Source organism: Phocoena sinus, chromosome 2, assembly GCF_008692025.1.
Source record: "Phocoena sinus isolate mPhoSin1 chromosome 2, mPhoSin1.pri, whole genome shotgun sequence".
NCBI lineage: Eukaryota > Metazoa > Chordata > Mammalia > Artiodactyla > Phocoenidae > Phocoena > Phocoena sinus.
The window spans coordinates 69236663-69253164 of NC_045764.1; the positions used below are offsets into that span (position 1 = coordinate 69236663).

Consider the following 16502-nt stretch of genomic DNA (forward strand, 5'->3'; position numbering starts at 1 on the left):
GCTGATAGGATTGAGGATTGATTCAGAGCGCTCACCACGAGCAAGGGACAGCAGACTGGATGCCTTGGTCAGGGACTGGCCAGTGTTGGCTCAGCAGTTCGTTTGCAGAGGAGACCCCACGTCTGACCTAGACCCTTTGGCTCAATGCCGTGATCCCCCATACCGGGTCCTGGGCTGCTTTATACCACCCCAGCCCAGGACTGATGCTCTGGCCTTGCATCTGTACCTCAGAACACATTTGTTCCCATGCCGCGCTCTGTGCCGGCATTTGTGGAATGGAATCTTCTCAAATTTGGCTTGAATCAGTGAACCAAAGTGTCAAGCCCCAGACTCCCAGAGCCGGAAGGAACATTGGAACCACGTCATTCAACCCCTTCATTTTGCAGACAGAGAAACTGAGACCCAGAGGGGGGGAGGGGACTTGGTAAGTTGGTGACAGATCTGGCGCTGGTACTTACTTATCTCAACCTGTGGTCCAGGTGGTGGTGGAGCATGTGGTTAAGAGCAGGCCTTTTAGCATCACACGGATGGGTTCAAACCTTATCTTGGCCTCTGGGTCAGCTAGGGTCCTGGTGAGAAACAGATGGCATGTTAACTGAGGAGGGTTTAATAAAACAATTATTTATAAAGGCTTGAGAAGGGTTAATGGAAACTGCAAGAGATGGTGCAACATTTAGGGCTAGCAGCCGCGGAGAGCCACTTCATCCCTGAGCTGGAAGAAGCCCCCCAGGACCGTGAGCTGTAGGGGAGAGGACCACCACCACCACCAACCCATGGCCCAGCCTTGCCTCCTGCCCAGCCTCCCAGCTCCTGCTCTTTTCCGTGCCCTGAACTCATCCAGAAGCCAGAGGGCAAGGAGACCCATTAATGCAGTCCACGGAGGTCCACTCTTAGGGCACAGAGAAGGGTGGGGAGTGATCTGAAGGGACAGATGCAGACTCTCCAGCCCATACATTCTCAAGGGGTAGAGTGATTCTCAGTCTGTTTATATATAAAGCACAGATATACATACAATGCATACACAGATATGCAGCATATCTGTGGTATTAGAATTTCATGGGAAGGGATGATTAAGAAAGAATTGCCCTCGATGGCTCCTGGGAAGTGGGGTGTGGGGTGTGATCGTGAAAGCAGAGTAACGTGTGTCTAGCATGGTCTCTTGATAGCAAGGGGAATTTGTACAAGTTGCTTAGCCCTTTCTGTGGTTTAGGTTCCCAGCTGTAAATGGAGCAGTAATGATACCTGCCTCAGGGATCCAATGGAACAATGGATAGTCAGTGCCCAGCAAAGAGGAAGGGCTTATATTTGGCCTCTTTCACTCACCACAGCTACCAGTGTCCATCCATGCAAGACCATCATTGTAACTCCAGGGGTCGTTAAGTTCACTTGACCCCTCAGGAGGAAACAGAGGACTGAAATAAAGGGCCAAGTGGGCATTTGTGGCTGCTGAAGGTTATGCTTTCCAGCCTCTTGCTCCTTCAGGTGGACCCAGAGGAACATTTGAGAAAAGCGGCAGGGCATCATTCGGTATTTGCTAAGCACATTTTGGACTTTGTTTTACCGTCTGGTTATATCAGGGAGTGAGTGAATGATAGAAGTATAGAAGGGCGGAAGGGACCTTAAAAGTCCCACAGTCCAGGGACTTCCCTGGTGGTCCAGTGGTTAAGAATCCGCCTTCCAATGCAGGGGACGTGGGTTCGATCCCTGGTTGGGGAACTAAGATCCCACATGCCGCGGGGCAACTAAGCCCGGGCACTCTAGAGCGCGCAAGCTGCCACAGAGATCCCGCGTGCTGCAACTAAGACCTGATGCAGCCAAAAAAAAAAAAAGTCCCACAGTCCAATTTTCCACCAAATCAGGAACCCTCTAGACCAGGAGGGCCCCCTCCCCCGATAAGGAATCAGATAGTAAATAGTTTAGGCTTTGCTGACCATCAGTCTCTGTGGTGAGGACTCAACTCTGCCCTTGCGGTGCAAAAGCAGCCTTGGACAGTATGTAAATGAGTGGGCACAGCTGTGCGCCAACAAAACTTCATTTATAGAAATAGGCAACAGCGAGATTTGGCCCGAGAGTCGTAGTTTGCCTGCTAACCCCTGCCTTCCAGCATCTGTAGATCCTCTAGGCTCTGCTGGAGTGTTCCCAGGGGTGGGTTGCTCCCTACCTATAGGAAGAGCCCCCTGAACTGCTGAACCATTCAAGTGGTAGAAAGTCTTGCCTTGAGTTAGGCTGAAATCTGCCCCTTTGTCACGTGTGCTTCTGAATCCCTATTCTGTCTGGGGCAGAGTGGCTCCCACTTCTCTTTGGCAGCCTTTCAGCCTGTCAGCTGACTTTGACCTGCCTCCCACCCAATACTTCCTTCTCCAGGCTAACCTTCCCCCCACACCAAGTCCCACCCTTCGCGTGACCCTCACAGGTCATGTGTCCACACCCTCTGCATCCTGATCCTTCTCCCCCCACTTGTCAGTGTCCCTTGCAAAGCACAGGTACTCAGAACGGCCACCAATAGCCACATATGGAGTATCTGTAAGGCATGGCTCACGGGGAGATACAGGGATGTTTAAGACTCTGGATTTACCCTCAAGGAGCTCACAGTCTATTGGGGAGACCAGATAAACCCATACTAAGTGGGACAGTGGCAGGGCCAGTGAGGAAGAACCTCGTGTGGGTAGGGAGGTTCTGGTGGAAAATATTTCACCTTCCATAAATGTTCAGGCTGGGGTGGCTGCAGCCCTCCGAGCTTCTTGGTGGAGCTGGTGATAGAGGCTGTGCCTGGCCTTGCTGACCCAGGTGACCCGGGGCTGGTGAGCACAGGAGAAGCATTTCCAGCTGCTGTGACATGGTGGAGACAGAGCGTCAAGGGGGCGGCAGCAGTAGAAGGAACCTTCAAGGGTGATGTGCTCTAATGCTCTTATTTTATAGATGAGAGAGTGGGGAAGCCACCTGCCTACACTCGTGTCAGGTAGCCCAGAGCCTGAACTCACACTGAGTCTCCTGGCTCTTAATCCAGTGCCTTTTCCAAAGAAATGGAGGACAGAAACCAGGGGTCCCTGTGAGGTCAAGAGTAGAGGTTTACCAGGCCATAGGAAGGGGACGGGACTTGGGGGCCAGGAAGTGGGACTAGAGCACTGGCAGCTGTCCAGGACTTTCCTGGAAGAGGTGGGTGGATGCCAGCTCCCGGTGATTCTTAGCTGAGTGGGACTTTAGGCCTCATCTGGTCTCATCTGAGTTCCAGGTGAAGTTGCAGGGCCTGGAGAGGAAAGTGAGTTGCTTGATATCATTGAGATGGATGCTGATAGATGCAAACCCAGATCTCCTCACACCCATGGCTGAGCTCGTTCTACATGCCCACCACCGTCCCTCGAGATGGCCCATCACCCTGGTCCCACAGGTGCAGAAGTACCTGAGCCAAGGAGCAGGGTTTAGAGATTTGGCGACTTCCCTGTGACTGAGCTCTGAAGCCAAAGGCAACCACGCCCTCCCCACACGTGCTTTGGTGCTCTCCTCCTTGGGACCCACAAACACTGAGCACCTACTGTGCACCAGGCAGCATAAGGGCTTTAAAAGGCCAAATAGGAGTGACCTCTGTCCCCCAGGGGCCGGAGATCTGCAAAAGGGAGACAAGTGCTGACATAGGTTAACTCCCTCAAGGTATGCTGCGATGGCCTATGACAGGGGTTGAGGTAGCATGTGTGAAAGCCCCGAGGCCTGGCACATAGTGGGTGCTCAGAACCTGGTAGCGCACAGGAAGTGGTGATAACTGGTAACTGCCGTCAGCTGCCTTAGACGTCTGTCCAGACCCCATGGCGTGTGTGCATGTGTGTGTGTGTGTGTGTGTGAGAGAGAAAGAGACAGAGAGGGAGAAGTAATAATAGCAGCTCCTGCTTGTGGAGCACTTACTGTGGGCCAAGCACTCAACATATATTACTTCATTAAGTCTTTGCAGCAGCCCATGACGTAGGTTCTATTATTGTCCCCACTTTACAGATGAAGAAATTGAGGCACAGAAGGTTAAATCATTTGTTTATTGTCCTATAATTGTAACTGAAAATGGCAGATAGGGAGTTTAAATATAGGTCATCACCTTCTCTACCATGCTGGCCATTCCACCAGGGGTGGAGATGGGGCTGCTCTCTAGCACACCACCCCCCAACCAAGTCCCTACAACCCTCTCCATGTGTCTATGACTTCAGTGGAGGGCAGAAGTGAGAGAGACGGCCTGTGTGTGGAGGAAAAGGAGGCTCAGGCATCGCCAGGACCCTGCCTCGGGTCTGAGGACACCCTACCAATAACAATAGCAAGACTCACTCAGTACTGACTGTACCCCAGGCTCCGCTCTAAGTACTTTGTCAACTCATTGAATCCTCACACACAGCCCGAGGCCCATCCTGTCGCCATCCCCCATTGAACAGATGGGGACTGACACAGAGAGGGAGGTAACTTGCCTAAAGTCTGGAGCTGCTAAGTGGCATCACTGGATCCAGCCCCGGCTCCCCGAGTGCCGTCTGTGCTCTTAACCACTGTGCCGTTCTGCTTCTCGCTAAATGTGCCTCTAGCGCCTGGGAGGTTAGAAGCAAGACTGAGGCAGGACGGTGGCTGGGGGAAGCTGACCGGGCAGAGGCCAAGGGAAGAGGGAGGGTGGAGCTTGCTCAGAGCCCCTGAATGCACCTCCCTTGCAGGTAGGGAGAGGGTGCAGGACATAGGCCAGAAGTTAGGTCTCTAGGGGCAGAGGACCAGAGTACCGGGTGGTCTTCGTCTTTTCTCCCTTGATCTTCTCCAAGCCCCTGCCCAGCCCCAGCCTGCAGGGCACCCACGCCTGCAGAGGACGTGTTGACACAGCTCCTCTGGTTTGAGTCTTCTGGACAGGGGAGGACGTCCAGCCTGGGCGAGGCATGAAGGCCCCGTGTCTTGGACTCCTCTCAACTCCCTCAGCCTTCAGAGGCCTCTGTCTCCAGGATCTTCCTCCTGCAGCTCCCTCCTCTCTGGCCAGAGGCCACAGGCTGTTCACAGGATCCCAAACACGCAGGCCTTAGCTCCTCCATGTATAAAATGAAGCAGTTGGACGTGATTTTCTGTTAGGTGCCTTCCAGACCTGACATGCGGCAGCTTCCCAGTCCGCTGCCTTCCCTTGCCGCCCCCAGCGGAACCCCCAGGGATCAAGGTGCTGCTCTCTGCAGTCAGAAAGCAGCTGGAGGCGTCTGGGCTCACCTGACGAGCTGATGGAAGGGTCTGCTGGAAGGCGGACCGGCCCAGCTGTGGAGCATACTGGGACCTCAGCCTAAGGGAAGGGGGAGCAGCTGAGGTCAGGGCTGGGCTGGGGAGCCGGGGGAAGGGTACCTAGTGTCCAGTGTACACTGGGGACATTGGCCCATTTGAGCTTGTTTAGAAAGTCTAATGGGAGCAGGGGGAGCCAGGCAGCAGGGATGACCGGGTGGGCATCTTGCTAGCAACTAGGTGAGCAGCTCATTGTGGCTCTAAGTGGAGGTGGTCACTGAGGTCAGGGTCCAGCCTGGTTGCCCAGTAAGAAGTGGGTTAGCTAGTAGGCCCCAGCTGCTCCCCAAAGCTCCAAGCGAGGGGCTGTCAAAGTCTTGAGCACAAACCAGAACTCTGCCCAAAAGCCACTTGTACAAATGAGAATGACTCAAGGGCCAGGGCTCCCCCCAGACATACCACATCCCAGGCTTGCAGAGGATGGGCTGTCTGCAGACCACTAAACAATGGGGCGTCTGAAAGGGCTCTTCGGGGCCTGCCTCACCAGGAGCCCTAGGCAAAGCTAAGGCCACAGCTTCAGGGTCAGTGTCTGTGTTTGGGAGGGGCCAAAGGTCCCCACACCCACCATAAAATGAACTCTGTTATCTACCCTGACGGCGCCCTCTCGCTGGGCATTCGGCCAAGCAGTGGACATGGAAGCAGGATGGGTGTTCGGAAGTCAGTGGCAGCTCCTCCAAGCTCACCATTGGGGGCCACCTGTCCCCCCAGCGCAGGCCAGTTCCAGGCAGAGAGAAGGTCTCTAGTTGCTTGTCAGAAAAAAAGCGCTTCATCTAGATCCCTTCTGAGCAATTGACAGGGTTGATGGTAGCTGCTGATTTCCCAAGCTTACAAAATTGGCAGGGGTGGCAAAGGGGCTTTCCGTAATCCCTCACTGATGGATTAGACGGTGGGACAGATCTCTCAGGAGCAATGGATGACCTTGAGAAAATGTGGGTGTCAAAGGGAGAGAGAAATAATCTCCCTTCCTCAAAGTGCCGCCAGTAAGCCTTCTCAGCACTGGGGTAGTTGATGGAAATTTTGCTGCCGTTGCCTCCCAACTCAGGAGGCTGTAGCATTTGACTGAGTGATAAGATATTGCCAGGCGCTTTCTAATTACAATTATCGTCGTCGTGGCTGTCTCTCTTAATTACTTTCTTATAATTAGCTGTTGCTTTTTCCTCAGCATTTGTGTACTTTGCAGATTTGCTGACATTTGAGAGCCCCAAAATAGGGACATTTGGGAAGGAGGGCAGAAAGGTGGGGAAAACATGAGAGGAATGGATTCTTTTCAGGCAACCTGATAAATTTGGGGGCCTTTGCAGAAAGAAATTGGGGAAGCCAGAAGATGGGTCATTTTCTGAGCTGATGGGGAAAGAGAGCAGGAGTGAGGATGTAGGGATTGGGCTTTGTGGAACGTCTCCAAGTGTTCAACCTTGGAGGAACTATTCTTGAAAAGCCACCAAGGCTGCCATTTCGTGGGCTCGGGTTTCATTTTAGGAAACAAGCCTGGGATGAAGCACACCCTTGTTGAATCCTTTTCAGAGTTAATTAAATAGCTCGGGTCAGGGCTTCCCTGGTGGCGCAGTGGTTGAGAGTCCGCCTGCCGATGCAGGGGACATGGGTTCGTGCCCTGGTCCGGGAGAATCCCACATGCCACGGAGCGGCTGGGCCCGTGAGCCATGGCCGCTGAGCCTGTGCATCCGGAGCCTGTGCTCCGCAACGCGAGAGGCCACAACAGTGAGAGGCCCACATACCGCAAATAAATGAATGAATGAATAAATGAATGACTAACTCAGGTCAGGAGCAGCTTGATTTTCCCCAAAACCAGTGATGCGTTCTGAGCATCCCTGGGCCCCAGGGAGTCTTTACAAAGTGGATTGTGCTCCTTGACCAGATGGTTGGTTTTCACTCTCTGTTCCTGTTCTTCCTCCCCCTCTTCTGATCCCCTGCAGCCCTGTGTACAGAGGAGTGTGTGCACGGCCGCTGTGTTTCCCCGGACACCTGCCACTGTGAGCCCGGCTGGGGAGGGCCCGACTGCTCCAGCGGTGAGTCTAGGGTCTTTGGGAGTTGAGCGGGGCCATGGCTCTGGCTGGGGAGGGGCCGTGCCGTGTGGATGCTGAGTTCTTTGTCCTGGGCTTGGGCTACCTAGTGAGTGTGGGCAGCGGGGAGGAAGCGTACCTACCGGATGGTACTCGGGGTGGAGGGCTCCAGGGCATGAGGGTCATGGTTTGTGGCGACCTAGAGGGCATTGCATGTCGTGTGTATGGGGAATTGTGGGGTCATCTGTACGACTCTGGCTTTTGATGAAACGCCTCTGGATAAGGTCTTTGAGGCTTGAAGTGAAATTGAGATGCCACCTAGGGGCGCAGACCCAGGAGGTCACTGTGGTCAAGGCCTGGTCTTCAGCTTTGCTGGTGCAAAGGCTCAGTGGGTGCTCACAGAGGCTCAGGGGACTTATTTATGAGACTGATGGGTACTGGGATGCCTCTGTGTCCCCAAAAGTAGGAGAATGGGATGCTTGTAAGGCTGATCACTGTGTTCTTACATCTCTCTGGGTAGACTGTTCACATTCCCTGGGGAAGGCTCTCTGGTGAGCACGAGTGAGGCAGATGTTCTTGGGACCGACAGAGTGACTCATAGCAGCACGGGCATCATCTCTCCTGTGGGGCTGGCTGCCGAGTGGGCAGGGTACACCGGCAGCTCCTCGGGGAATTCTCTGCCAGGAGCCCAGCTGAAGGCAAATCCTTCTCCTTTGGCTCATTTTCCCTTAAATACTCACAGATGAGCCTCTTTCCAGTGGCACATTTTGCAATCAATGGTTGGTTAATGTCATGGTCTTATTAGATTTCCAAGGAGATCTTGATTAACGTTAAAGCCCAATTTTCTTCCTGCTTTGAGCTGGGATAGTATCTTTTTGTGTGTGACTTGAGTAGGTAACACAGCTAAGCTGATCCAGTAGGGGTCTAACCCCCATCATTGACCCATCTTTGGGAGCCACCTCCCTGTTCCCTGTCCCATAGTGACTGCAATGGTCGTAACAACATGGAGAAGGAATGGTGGGTCCACATTGGCCCAGCGTGGTGATCTTGCCCTTTTCCAGTCTCTGCTGGGGTGGAAACATCTAGTTATGGTCCTTTTTTTTCCAAAGGCCTTGACTGGAGCCTCTTTGTCTACCCAGTACATGGGAACATACCAGCCAAGCAAGCTATTGGATGTGGGCCTGGGTGGTTACCTGGCTTGGGGAGACCAGGATCTGTTTGGGGTGCTCCAGAGACTCTCTCCAATGTGTTGGGACCTCCAGTGACTGTGGTAGCCTCCTCCTTCCACCTGTTTCCCTGCTTTGAGGTAAGTCACGCTGAGCAACAGGGCAGGGACTCCTCCAGACAATGAAAAGTACACCTGAGGAACACGTGAGTTAAAGGAATGTATTCAAGCAGTCCTTCTGTGAACTGCAGGAGACATGCTGGCCGAAATGTTTGAGAGCTTTTCCCCACCTTGTCTGTGTTTCGTTTTGTGTAACTTTTCCTACAATGAATCTTTGATAGGGAACTATCTAACTTGGATTCTGTGAACCTTGCTGGGACAGGTCTGCTTGCTGTTGCCAGATTATAATGTCAAGCTCAGTCTGTTGGAGGTTGAAATACAGCCTGAGTCCCAGGAGTCCTGAGTGCATATAAACCACCAACCAGTGCAAGTGTGTTTGGTGCTCACTGTTTCTAGACTGTGATGATTGGGGGGCCTGGAGGGTTTTTCAGACAGAGTCTGTCTCTCAGGGTTTCCTTCCGGTCTAGTGAAAGAAGTGGAAGGGAGGCGGCCCTTGATCAATGGGAGTAGGGAGTTTAGAGTAAATCTTGCCCCTGGAGTGTGTTTACCAAGCACGTAGCCTTGTAACTTTACAGTATAAAACCGGGCTGCCCAATTTCCACTCCCAATTCAGTCATCAGACTTGGTGCCGAGCAACCCACGGTGTTTCTTCAACAAATCCACCCTCATGGGTTGAAGAATCACCAGCTCTGCATCTACTCAAGGGCATGTACTACTAAACCCTCAGAAAGTCCTGAAAGATAAGTTCCAACCCTCTTTTGAGAGACGGCAGCATTGAATGAAGGGAATTCACAGATTCTCATGCTCAAAATCATCTGTCTCTAGCTTAAGGCCAGGGCTGGGTCATGGATCTCTATGGCCCTCCTTGCCATGTCTGAACTTTCTCCCAAGGAGCTCAGTGAACAAGGCCACAGACTGTGTGTGGGAAGAAGGTCATCTTAGAGCAGTTGATAATAGCCATTGAGACCGCACAGAAGAAACCAGAGTCCCCTTCCATGGGTCAAGCCTTCAGGTATTAGAAGACAATGGTCACTTCCCCCCCCACTCAATTTTTATTCTCCAGGCTCCTTTGTTTCTCACATGACATGGTCTGAACTGCCTTCCCCATCTAGTTTCTCTCCATTGGCTGTGACCTTTGTTCCTTTTAAACGATCATTCCTAGATCTGACCACAGATGCAGGCTTGTATGGAAAAATTACAATAGAGCTAAGTCCTCTGTATTGAATTTTCCTGTGCACTATCACTATTCATCTTCTCATTTGCTCTTCACAACAGCCCTATGATGTGGGAATTAGCCCCATTTTACAGATGAGAAAGTTGAAGCACAGAGGGGTTAAAGAACTTCCAAAAGGCCCACCGCTAGTAAATGATGAAACTGGGACTGTTGATCAAGTGAAAACCTAGGTCCTAAGCCTGAACACATAATTATTATGCTCTGCTTCCTTCTGGATGCTCAACCTCTGTTAATACAACCTGAGGTTGAAATAGCTCTTTGATGAGAAAAGCTAGTTGCTCACAGGGGAAGGAAGGATATGATTGAAAGACGTGGCCCTGGGATATTGTCATGGAGACAGATGAATCAGCCACGGGACACAAATTGTGATTATGTTTACTCCAAGCAATTTGACCCTGTTTGCTGTTGTGCCATTGGACCCCTGTCTGCCTGTGTGTGCTCTGTGGGGCCTGTGTCCATGGAGATGGGTACCCTGATGAGCACAATGTGTATCTCTGGAGATTTCTGAATGGGATCTGTCATTTGCATGTCTAGACATGTGACGTCCTTGCAGGGAAGCTTTGATTTTTGTTTAGTCAAAAGCATCATTCTTGTTGGTGTTTTCTTCTGACTCTAAAACCGTACCTGTTCATGTTAAAAAGGAAGTTCAAACTGCACCAGCAGTATAGACAAAAAGTTAAACCCACACACCCAGCGATGACCAATTCTGGCATTTGAGTGCTTGCCTTTCCTTATTTCTCTGCACATTTGTTCTTAGAGTTAGATCTGGACACAACTTTTATTATTTAGATCAAATGTATGTGCTATTCTGTAACTTGTTTTTTTAATTAAACTGTATGTCATACACTCGTTTCCTTCTATGGATTCCTAAAAGTGTTTAACCAGTCTCTTGCTGATGGACTTTTAGGCTGTATCTGATTTTTCACTATATTAGGCCCACCGTCCTTTATCAAAGATCCTTGTGGCCTGTTGGTTTAAAAATTTAGATTTTTTTCAGAGTTCAGGAAGGTATATGGTGACTATATCATATATGACATATGCCTCCAGTGGGGTTTGGTCAGCACCTTGGGATGAAACATAGTAATATTTCTGAAGTGACATATAACTGATCACATCTAGTGATATATAGAAGATATTTAACCACAAATCAGTTCCACAAAGATTTTGCCTCTAAATGAATTTTAGAAAATTAATTCCTTTGGACTCTTTAGAGATTTTTGGGTTGTTGACATGTGAATAAGGGATTGTGGTCCTGTGTAAAAATGCTGCAGTGATTCTTCTCATGCATGTATCTTTGCCCACGTGTCCCAGTTTCTTCTTAGGATAAGTTCCTGGAAGTGGCGGGGAGGATTATAAAGATCCATCATCCTACTGCCTGCCCCTGCCCTGCCCTTTGTGGCTGCCAAGGGATTTATGATTTTGATAGACATGAAGGGGACAAATCCAGTAGTAGGATGCGGTGGGGAACTTTTCATTCTTTTATAGACTTATAACCCCGTAGCCTAATTTCTTGAAGGCCTGGACGAATTTCTTTCTGCTCCATAAAGGAAGTGAGGTGATGCTGATTTGCCTGGTGGGTAGACACGTCAGCTATCGTGGATAATGCCAAGGTATTAGATGGACCAATATGGGGAAGTGGAGTGGCTGCATGCTTGGTCATAAACCTCCATCTTATATAATAATGAAGAGTAAAATGATGAAATGTCAGTTTATACTGAATAAAGATGACAGACTGACTCTTATTAAACTGCACTAATCTCACAAGTGGAGATGAAAAGAAAATAAAGTTTTGCTATACTGAATATCTAGCTTTTTAAAGTAATTAGGAATAGTAAAGCACTAACAATGATTGAGATAGAAACATTATTCATAAGTTTTATTTCCACACTGGGCAATGGTCCAGTGTATTTCATTTATGAGGTTTCAGCTCTAAGGAGAAGGACGTGAGCCAATTCCTAAATTAAATATGCCCTGTTAACTTTTATAAATGATACCCAAGAATCAACTTGGAAATTTCAGCCTTTCATTGTATTATTTAATTACTGTATTCTTGGGTCCCGCTTCTCTGGCCTCTGCCTCCCTCCCGTGGTGATTTGCAGTTTGGGTTCTGGCCTGTAGAATGGCATTTTGGTTTTGGTCTCAGGCCTCCCCCGAGGGCTGGGGTAGACATGCAGAGAATCCCTCCCATTTCTCCATAGTCTCGCACACTCTTAGGATCCCACTGAACTGGTTTTATCCATGCGAACAGAGTGCGGGAGAGTAAAAGTGCGCTCCACAGCCTCTTACTATTTGTTGAAACTGTCCCCCCCTACCCACACCCCAGCCCTCCAGGCCTTATGCTCAGCACAAGACAGGGCTGCGGAGCAGGCCTGAGTAATGGATGCAGCAGGAACCAAGTTGGGTCACCACCAAGAGTAGCTTCTGCCCAGTCAAATGTGTTCTTATCTTGAATGATGTGTGGGACCCCTGGCTGACTTGGCTTTCAGCTATCCTTGCAGATTAAAATAAAACATGTACCAGCTCAGAAATATGCTTATACTCCTAAACTAGCCAGGGACCGTCTAGGTCAGTCCTTTTCAAACCACGATATATGTTTGCTAGAGATTTGTGGTGTGTGTGTGTGTGTGTGTGTGAGAGAGAGAGAGAGAGAGAGAGAGAGAAAATATACGTAACAGAAAATTTAAAGTGTACAGTCCTGTGGCAGTAAGGACATTCACATTGCTGTGTGGCGACCATCATTATCATCCATGTCCAGTGCTTTTTCATCTTCCCCAACCGAAACTCTATACCCATTAAACGCTAACTCCCCATTCCCCACTCCCGCAACCACCATTGTAGTTTCTGTCTCTAAAAATTTGACTACTCTAGGTACCACATATAAGAGGGATCATACAACATCTGTCCTTTTTTTCTGGTCCAGGGCACGAACCCGTGTCCCCTGTGTCGGCAGGCGGACTCTCAACCACTGCACCACCAGGGAAGCCCACATCTGTCCTTTTGAGACTGGCTTATTTCGCTTATAATGTCTTCAAGTTTCATCCATATTGTGGCATGTGTCAGAACTTCCTTGCTTTCTGAAGCTGAATAATATTCTATTGTATGTACATATTATACTATATTTTGTTTACCCATTCACCCATCAATGGACACTTGGGTTGCTTCTACCTTGACTACTGTGAATAATGCTGCTATGAACATGGGTGTACAAATATCTCTTCAAACTCCCACTTTCACTTCTTTTGCATGTATATCCAGAAGTGGATTTCTGGAGCATGTGGTAATTCTATGTTTAACTTTTTGAGGAATCACCATACCGTTTTCCACAGAGTCTACATCATTTTACATTCCCAGCAGCAAGGCACAGCGTTCTAATTTCTCTTCATCCTTGTCAACGCTTGTTAATTTCTATTTTTATTTTTTATAATTGTCATCCTAATGGGTGTGAAGTGGCATCTCATTGTGGTTTTGGTTTGCGTTTTCCTGATCATTAGTGATGTTGAGTCTCCTTTCATGTGCTTTAGTGGCCATTTGTGTATCTCCTTTGGAGAAATGTCCATTCGAGTCATCTGTCCATTTTTTTTCAACTGGGCTGACTTGTTGGTGCTGAATTGTAGGTGTTCTTTATATTTTCTGGATGTTAATCCCTTATCAGATATGTGATTTGAAAACATTTTCTCCTATACAGTGGGTTGCCTTTTCACTCTAAGTGTCCTTTTTTTTTTTTTTTGGCGGTATGCGGGCCTCTCACTGCTGTGGCCTCTCCCGTTGCGGAGCACAGGCTCTGGACGCGCAGGCTCAGCGGCCATGGCTCATGGGCCCAGTCACTCCACGGCATGTGGGATCTTCCTGGACCGGGGCACGAACCCATGTCCCCTGAATCGGCAGGCGGACTGTCAACCACTGCGCCACCAGGGAAGCCCCTGTTAAGTGTTCTTTGATGCACAAAACTTTTAAATTTTGATGAACTCCAGTTTATCTATTTTTTGTTGCCTGTGCCTTTGGTGTCATATCCAAGAAATTATTGCCAAATCCAGTGTCATGAAGCTTTCCCCCTATGTTTTTGTCTAAAAGTCTTATAGTTTTAGCTCATGGAATTAGGTTTTTGATCCATTTTGAGTTAATTTTTGCATATGGTATAAGGTAGGAGTCCAACTTCAGTTTTCTGCATGTGGATATCAAGTTTTCCCAGCACCATTTGTTGGAAAGACTTTGCTAAGGATTCCTGAAGCTATAGAGTTAAAATTTTGCACCATGTAATGGCACATTAGTTACCTGAGAAGTGATTTAAACTTTGCTCCTTAGATTAAAACAAATACAGAGGGCTTCCCTGGTGGCACAGTGATTAAGAATCTGCCTGCCAATTCAGGGGACACGGCTTCGAGCCCCGGTCCAGGAAGATCCCACATGCCGCGGAGCAACTAAGCCCGTGCGCCACAACTACTGAGCCTGCACTCTAGAACCTGTGAGCCACAACTACTGAACCCGCGTGCTACAACTACTGGAGCCTGCGCACCTAGAGCCCGTGCTCCACAACAAGAGCCACCGCAATGAGAGGCCCGCACACCGCAACAAAGTGTTAGACCCCACTCGCCGCAACTAGAGAAAGCCCGCACGCCGCAACGAAGACCCAACACAGCCAAAAATAAATAAATTTATAGAAACAAACAAACAAATACAGACTTGTTATAGAATTGAGGGCAGAATTGGCATTTATTTAAAAAAAAACAAAAAATGTGATCACATGAGCCTTTGGTGGACCTTTTGGGGCTATGCTGCTAGGCATCCCTGGAGACAAGGTTATTTTAGGTGTGGATATTGAGAAGCAGTGGGAAAGGCAGAAAGACCGTAATCTGATTTAGATCTCTCAGGGCTGATGACTGTTTACAGGATGGTTTATAGAGGGATCAGCATTTCAAGCTCTTTTCCTACCGCATTCTTGGGGACTCTTCCTTCCAGAGTGCTGGGCTGTCTGCAATACCCCCCGAGTCAACCTCTGTGTTCCTAGGCTCTGGAATGGCATAAGAGCTCTGATCCAGCCCACAGTACCTCGTCTTGGGGGCTCTCAGGGTCTCTGCGTCTTTCCACAATGCTCAGTGCTGTCCTACCAGGCTGGGAGTCATATGACCCCCATATTGCTGGGGCTTGGGCATCCTGTTTTCCTGCGGCTCTCTTCACATATATGAAAGCATATGTCCACATAGTCCTGGAATGGAGTGCTAGGAAGTATAGTCTGGATCCCAGGACCTAATTTCTGGTCATGGAGCGCTCATGATGTAACTTGAAACCCTTGAAGCAGGAGCTGGGAGGAACCTCAGAAATTGTCTGATCTACTTCTTCCATTTTATAGATGGGCAAACTGAGGCCTAGAGAAGGGAAACTACTTGCCTGAGGTTACCCAAGGAGGTAGTGGCAGAGCTGTAACTTGATCCTGGGTGTCCTGACTCCCATGCCTTTTGTCTCTCGCCAGCTGCTCTGGGAGTTAAAGGCTGGAGTTGTCTTAGAGGCAGATGGGTCTCATTACACCAAAGCAAATGGGTCAAGTTATTCGACAGCCTTGGTGCAGGTGACCTAAAGATTCGGACCCTCCTGAATCCTCTGCCCAGGTTCAAAGGCCAGACTCATGACTCCAGGTCAGGCCAGGGCACTGAGGTCAGTGATTTCCAGAGGGGTCGACCCTGCCATCTGCCTGGCTTAAAAGTACATTAGGGGGAGGGTCCCATTCTCAGGGATCCCTGGGCACACTTCTCACCGACAAACATGGAGACGTGGCAGTCTGGAGGCAAAGGACGTAGGGGCAAAGCAGAGGTATAGGGTGTGGACCAGGGCTCCTGCCTCTGTCCTGGGGCAGATGAAGGGGTCCAAAAGGAGATGGGCAAGGCTGGGTGGGGAGTCAGTGGACTTGGCCACACTGGTCTGCTGGGAAGGGCCATTGCCAAGACTTTGGGGCTCCTTCCCAGCAAGAGAGCACGGAGACCGAGCCTGAGTAAGGAGAGCTTACGAGAGAGAGTCAGAGAGGAACAAGAGGGGGCCACACGGTCTGAGGAGGAAGGTGAATACGGATTCCTGCTTCTACCGTGTACAGATGCTTCACACAGATGATCCGTTTACTCTGCCAGCAGCCTGCCACGTGTGTTACCTCCATTTCTCAAATGAAGAAATCGAAGCTCAGGGAAGTAGAGTAACTCCTGCTATCCACTCAGCTAACAAGCATCAGCTCTGGGATCAGAACCCAGCACTTGTGTTCTTCCCACAGCTCCATGCTGTCTCTGAAGGGATGAAGCCAGCTTCGGGTCCCACCTCTGCCTGGGTGACCCTAGCTACGTCCTTCCCTCTCTCTGAGCCTCAGGTTTCTCATCTCTAAAATGGGAAGGTCAGCATGGATATTCCAGGTCTAAAAATCCCACGATGCCATGTTTCTGGAAAGCTAAAATCCAGCATCATCTCACTTAATCAAGGGCCCTCGTGACCTTCCTGACGGTGACCTCTGGGGGAGGGAGTCTGCTCTCCCCACCACCCCACTCCCTCCCACGCACAGCCCTCCTGTGATTCTCTCTTCTTTCCAGGACCCGAAAAAGGGGTGGGGCGGGACAGCCATGGGTGGGGACAGTGACTCACACCCTTGCCGCCCCCAGGTGGGGATGCCTGGGGAGCCTCGGCTGCCTCATCTGGGACGAGGCGCAGAGGGGCATCCTGCCAA

At 49.9% G+C, this 16502-nt stretch overlaps 1 protein-coding gene across 25 annotated transcripts in view; it reads left to right on the forward strand.

The window, feature by feature from the left end:
* The window catches only part of MEGF11 (multiple EGF like domains 11), a 380714-nt gene that overhangs the window by 185188 nt on the left and 179024 nt on the right, over positions 1-16502 (forward strand). For all 25 annotated transcript variants that reach the window (XR_004348290.1, XR_004348288.1, XR_004348292.1 and 22 more), the window contains exon 5: positions 7200-7292. Coding sequence is in view for 19 of the 25 variants with exons in the window: in XM_032621461.1 (XP_032477352.1) it covers positions 7200-7292 (93 nt within the window). In the remaining 6 variants the exon portion in view is untranslated. The remainder of the gene's footprint in view (positions 1-7199; positions 7293-16502) is intronic.